The 6,568-nt window shown below is 37.7% G+C and overlaps 1 protein-coding gene across 1 annotated transcript in view; it reads left to right on the top strand.

Annotated features, from left to right (window-relative positions):
- ARAP2 (ArfGAP with RhoGAP domain, ankyrin repeat and PH domain 2) overlaps window positions 1–5,719 on the top strand; it is a gene marked incomplete at both ends in the record, with an annotated part of 32,012 nt that extends 26,293 nt beyond the window's left edge. Inside the window, 2 exons of the mRNA XM_010193548.1 lie at window positions 4,440–4,514; window positions 5,602–5,719. Of these exons, the coding sequence (XP_010191850.1) occupies window positions 4,440–4,514; window positions 5,602–5,719 (193 nt within the window). The remainder of the gene's footprint in view (window positions 1–4,439; window positions 4,515–5,601) is intronic.
- Between the last annotated feature and the right edge of the window lie 849 nt (window positions 5,720–6,568).

Genomic DNA, 6,568 nt, shown 5'->3' on the forward strand with positions numbered 1-6,568 from the left:
ATAGCTCCCCTTCTTTCTTGCTCTTCCTGAAGATGAGATTGATACTTATGCTCTTCCAGTCTTTTGTAACCTCTTCCAGTCATCATTACTCTTCAAAGATAAGTGAAAGTGACTTTACAGTGACATCAGTGAGGTTCCTCAGCACTTTTGGGTCCTATCTGTCAGGCCCTATGGACTTGTGTACATTTAGTGTCTCTGAGTGCTTCTTAACCTGGCCTCCTCCACCAAGGTAATCTTCTTTGCTGCAGTCCTTCCCTCTGGTTTCAGAGGCCTGGGATTCTTTAGAGTCAGTCTTATCAGTAAAGACCTGAGACAAAGAAGGCATTGAGTACCTTGGCCTCTTCTGTGTGTTTTGTCACCTGGTCCCGTGCCCTATTCAGCGGGAGGCCAACGTTTTCCCTAGTTGCCCTTTTGCTGTTCATTTACTTGTAGAATCCCTCCCTGTTGCCCTTTGTATTTCGTGCAAGCTTCAACTCAAAGTCATCCCTGCACAATGAAACAGTAGCTCTGCACTTTTCTTGGTTTACCTGTGTTGTGTTTTAGGCCCAGTGCCTAACTGAGCACCACGATGCCCCAAAATGGGCTAGTCAAAATAAGGACTGGGAGGACTTCTCACCACTTAAAAAGGTCACAGGCAAAAGACAGATTCATCATAAGGAATAAAAAAAAAAATCAAAACAATTTTAATTAGTTACCAACATCAGAGTAGAACAATGGGAGATACAACCAGATCTTAAAGTCAAAATACCTTCCCCCCACCCCTCCCTTCTTCCCAGGCTCAGCTTTTGTTCTTTCCCTTGAGGCGCAGGGGGATGGGAGTGGGGATCGCAGTCAGTTTCATGCCATGTTCTCCTCAGGGCTAGGAAGACTCAGCCCCGTGTCTCTCTCTCTGCTTCCATGTGGCGCCCTTTCCGTAGGGGAAAAAGTCCTCAAAAGTCCAATATGGGTCTGCCCACAGCTGCAGTTTCTCTCATGGACAAAACTGCTTCAGCCCAAGTCCACAAAGCTCCAATCTGGATCTGCCCACGGTCACAGTTCCCTCACATACGAACTGCTCCAGCATGCACTGCCTGGAGTCACGACTTCTTCAGGAGCAGCCACTGCTCATGTGGCCCTGTCCCACCGGTGAACTCTACGGACTGCAGGCCAATTGACCTGGCTCTCACCATGGGTTGCTAGAAAATGGAACCTGGGCTCTGTGTCCTCCTCCTTCTTCCTCTCTTTTCTTTCCTTCAACCGACCTTGGTGTTCTTCAAAGTTTTTCTTCTTGTGCCCTGCTCCTTTCTTCACTGCAGGTCTCTTTTGATGGTTCTGGAGTTCCTGGCTCACTCTCTCTCTTTTTCGGGATGGAGCTGCAGCGGAACTTAAGCTTAAGTTGTGGTCGGGGCTGGCCAAGCCTGGCTGGGCATGGCTGGGGCTGCGCCACCCGCACCTAGGGCCACACTGGTCAGGACCGGTGCCAGAGAGAGAGAGAGGCATGCCCTGCACCACCCTTAAATACATGAATTCGCGGGGACGCTGATAGGCTTGGCCTTGGTCAGAGATGTGCCTGACAAAGGCAAAGGGGGAGCTTTTCAGGTAGCTTCTTAAAGGGCAATCTCTGTAGCCCTTCCCCCGTTACCAAAGACACAACCAAAAACCCCTCACAGAAAACCTGATACAACCTGGCACTGCTTCCATCTCTACTACTCTTTGTTTGTACATTTGTATACAGAATGATTGATTTTCCTGTTTCCTAAACAGGACAATGATGTCAACTTAAAGCTGTAGTTTGTGTTCTTCTCCCTGTAAAGAAAATAAGTAATGCAAAATTCCTAGAACCAGACTTGGTCACTGGGACACTTTAAAATGGTGTATTTGAACTGATTCCAGATTCCTACTTGGAAAGTATGAATTCTTATTATTCTGTACATGTTTCTACAACCTGTTATGAAGAAAATAGTAACTGAGCTGCTGGATTTCATTGATTAATCTCTGTCAATATTGTATCTGAAGTCATCATGAAATGCTGAGTTTGAGTTAGAAAATGTTTTTGGACCTTATCAAATCATGAATATCTTTACTCTCTGGCATTTCCTGGAAAAGGAGCCACCAGAAGTCAGGATAGCAAATATGAACTCAGGAAACCTTAGTTGTTTAAAAGCGTTTGCCCAGAGATAATGGTGTTTTCCTTTTTAGCTTTCTATACAAGCAATGGACATTGGAACAAACCTTCTACCTTTTAATGGTTGATAAATTGAAGTTTGAACTGCTTTTAAGAATAGGAACTGCATTCTCTCTGTTATGTCAGTATATATTGAATATAAAACTGAGGGATGAAGTCTGCAAGAGCCTGACTGTCATTTGTGGCAATTTGATTGTGACTATGAACATTTTTCTCCTCTGAATTAAGCTTTGGAATGTTTTTTGCCAGTTGCCAGTTTTTTTTCTGTAGTAGACATTATTAATGTAACTAGTGTTTCAATTTAAAAATACATTTTCCTGAAACTCCTTGTACACATAACATGTGAAATGCATGGATATATCATATGTGGGACCACTTCAGTGTGGAAGGGAATGATTTTGATCAAAGATGATGCACTTGCTATTATTTCAAAGTATTTACTGCCTGAAGCCCCCTGATTAGAGAAGCTTCTAGATGGTTACATGATTGTTAACTATACATGGTATTGTCAGTAGGTCTTTCTAGGGGAATACATTAGAGCCAGACTTGGACTAACAATAAGCATTTTTTAAAAAGATTAAGCTTCTTCTATTGTGTTTTACATTTCTAACTTCTCTCATGAGTATAATGTGCATATTACTCATAATTTCAGAAGACTAGACTATATGAATGCCTACAGTTTGTTTTATCAGGCTTGGCCATATAACGTTCTTTTAAACTGCTGTTAAGACCAACTTAGCATTTAATGCTTTCATTAACACTTATAAAGAATAGCCAGATCCCAGCCACTTGTCATGAGCTGTATTTGCCAGTACAGACCTGACATAGGATGAATGTTTTCAGAATAAAAGCAGTGGTTAGTTGGAATGGTGTAGCTTTAACTTGATATCTTCTTATTATTTCAGTGAAAGAAAGAGGAATGCTGAAACATTCTTTTTCAGCTGCTTTACTTCCTCTGTCAGTAGCTACCATCATTCAGCCTGTAAGCAGCTTGCAAGACAGTGCATATGGAAGACTTGCATATGCAGATAATTTAGCATGGAGATTGGACTTCATGCAGGGAGAGGTAGCTCTTTGGGAACTTTTTTGGATGGGCTTTCAGTTACTGTTAAAACTGATGTAACAGCGTAGGTGATTGGCAGCCTAGGCCTCAAGCAACTCCAATTAAGAATTGTGTGTAAGAATCCTTTCCATTTAATATCTGATAGTCTGACATTATTGCAAAAAAACATACACATAGTTGTGGGAAAATCAGTGATGCAGATACTTAATACATTTGAGTGTATGGGTTACTACAGTAGTATTATCTCCAGGTGGGTGGCGCATTTTTCGTTTATCATAAAATGTTGGATTTACTGACTTTCCAATTTCTTTTAAAGTTTCATATTTCGACATTTTTAAATGTGTTTGTTGGTATTGAGTGTATTAAACTATTATATGCTATGTAATGCATTTGCTTTATCATCTAATCCATGTTACCATTGTACATAAAGTTTAGATATCTCTCTAACAGATTTGAAGATCTATATTTAACAGAGATTGATACCAAGAGCATTTGTTTTGATTCCTGTTTTTTCAATATAGAATCATAAAATGTTTTGGGTTGGAAGGGACCTTTGTGATTATTAATCATAAATGTAGTCTTCACAGTAATGAATTTTTATTATCTGGCTATATACATATAGCTATATGACTAAAATACTCTCTTATTTGTAATTTATACTCTCATTTTTAATTAACTTATTTTAGTTTGAGGTTCCTGTCCTGTCACTTTTCATACTTTTAAATTCTGTTAATCTGGTTGGGCTCTGAAGTGAACATGGCTAGCCTCTAAATCAGAGTTATGGTTCTGACAGTTTAAGATACTAAGGTACATACATGTCTTAGAATTTACAGTCTTAAATATAAATTTAAAATTTCCACTTATTTCATGTCTCCCTTGATATTCCTGCTCTTTAAGATATATTTGTAAAATGTGTTAATTTTTTTTACATGATTCAGTTAGATTTACTCAGGGTTTGGATTTTCCCTCTGAATCTGTGAATAGGTTTTGTTTTCCTTATACTGGTCTAATAAAAGTGAACATAATTTCCCATGTTTTTCCCATTAGAATCAACATTTGGACTATTTTTGTCGATAAATGGGTGAGGGAAAAAAGTTTGAGTTCAGTAGGTTCTAGTTCATCTACTAGATAATAATTGTACTTTTCCTATTTAAAAGGATGTTTAAAATATTTTTAAGACAGTCTAATTTTTTTTAAACTTTTTTGTTTTAGGTTTCCCAGGCTGGAGATTTGCTTATTGAAGTTTATGTGGAAAGAAAGGAGCCAGACTGTAGTATTATAATCAGGGTTAGTGTATAAAAGTGATACAGTGGTTTTGATAAGTGCTTTTTCATGTAGTGTACCAAATTTGTTTTCATACATGTTTTTATATAATTACATAATGAAAGTATGAATTTATATCTGTCATTATTCTTTTAAATAATTTCCTTTAAAATTTACTGTTGCCTAAATTTTGTAAAGACTGATTAAGCATTTTTAATGAGAGTGTTATGATACAATCTTAAAGGGGAGATGTCCTCCTTTAGTTTTACCACAGTATACAGTCTTATCTATTATTGCAGATCTATGGGTGCAACACACAAGAACATTAACAAGTACACAGTGAACGCTGTTTTCATTAAATAGTACAAGGCAATTTAAATGACCTTATTCCTTTTTTTTTTTTTTTTGCCGGTATCTAAAGCTTTCTGCTTTACTTGAGTGCTAAGAAACCAAAGCTTGTTACTTACTGTAATTGAGATTTTTCAGCCTTATGTCTGATAGCATATTGTAAACACACTTGTCTCTATGTAGTAGTGCACAATTGTTTGGGTGCTGAAGAAAAAAAGAAAGTAATTTCCATAATGACAAAGGACAGATGTGATTAAGAAGGAAGCAGAAAAATTAGGGTAACGGCTTTGTTTGTTTGGTTTGGTTTTTTTTTAATAACGTTGTACCTCTCTGTTTCCATTTCCTTTTTGTTCTGTTCAGCATATGACATTCAAACACTTATGTTTGTGCATATGTGGTGTGTGATATACATAGATACACACATCTAAGCATGCACAGAAGACATGTTTTTTTGATAGGAATAAAAATGGGAATAAGAATTTTTTTCCTAATTTTTCAAGGGTAGAGAAAAGGAATTTAGAGGTATCAGTCACCTAAAAATTATAATTTTGATTTAATGGAATAAAATGAGGAAAGCATGCTGGACTCTGACAAATAGTTTATGGGTTTCCAACTCATTATATCTGCTTGCTATTTTTTGTTTTGGTTTGTTTTGGTTTGGTTTTTTTTTGTTAATAGTCAATTACAGGTTGGAATATTTTGAAAAAAAAATCAGAAATCAGTAATTGTAAGGTATTATATACTGACTCAATTTATTTTACAGGTATCACCTTTGATGGAAGCAGAAGAATTAACTAATGATGTTTTAGGAATCAAAAACATTATTCACAACAAAGATGATATTTGGGCTGCTTTTGAAGTACTCGAAAATGGAGAACTAGGTTAGTGACACTTAAATTAAGGCATCAAATTTTCATCATTCAAATTTCATCATCAACGTTCATCAGATTTTATCATCTGTATTTTTCAATACTTAACATAACCAAAGACTTTGTTCAAGAGTTACTAAAAGGTTTCTAGAAACAAAAATTAGCCTTCATGCTGCTGTTTTACATTTGGTTACTGAAGCATCTGCGCGATTTCTTCTTACACTTTGCCAGAAATAATGTCATGAATTGTTATAAAATGCCATGAATTGGGGTTGAGAAAATGTTCCGTATCTTACTGTGCTTCACAGTTCATTAGTCATCAGCTATAGAAAAGTAGGTCTTACCAATAAGTCTCAAAGGAAAAACTTGCTTTCATTAGAATGCCAGCAGTTGATTTTACAAGGAATAATGTTTTTCCGAAAATGAAATGAGAAAATACATCTCATCATTATGGTTAGGCTTCATGAATGAAGATAAGGGAAGGACACTACCCACGCTTGCTGCAAGCGTGCTGATGACTAAAAAAACCAATGCGGGATAGGCAAGTCTGGTTGCAAAAGGCACAGTGGAAAGTCTCCTTAGGTGGTATTGACAAGGCACAGTTCTTTCTGCGTTATCTTTTCTCCTCGAGACTGATTCTACGTGCGTTCTCAAAGGAGACAGCAGTGTCATGAATGGTGTGTCTCCCTGTGTCCCGATTGGAGGCTAGAGTGGACCACTGATGGTAGTCAATATGGCCAAAACTGAGGTATTGTTTCAGGCAGTCCTTGTATCTCCTCTTTGGGGCTCCTCTGCTATGGCAGCCGGTGACGAGTTCACCATAGAGTACAATCTTAGGGAGACGGTGATCCTCCATCCTGG

The sequence above is a fragment of the Mesitornis unicolor genome, unplaced genomic scaffold (genome assembly GCF_000695765.1).
Source record: "Mesitornis unicolor isolate BGI_N332 unplaced genomic scaffold, ASM69576v1 scaffold26911, whole genome shotgun sequence".
Lineage (NCBI taxonomy): Eukaryota > Metazoa > Chordata > Aves > Mesitornithiformes > Mesitornithidae > Mesitornis > Mesitornis unicolor.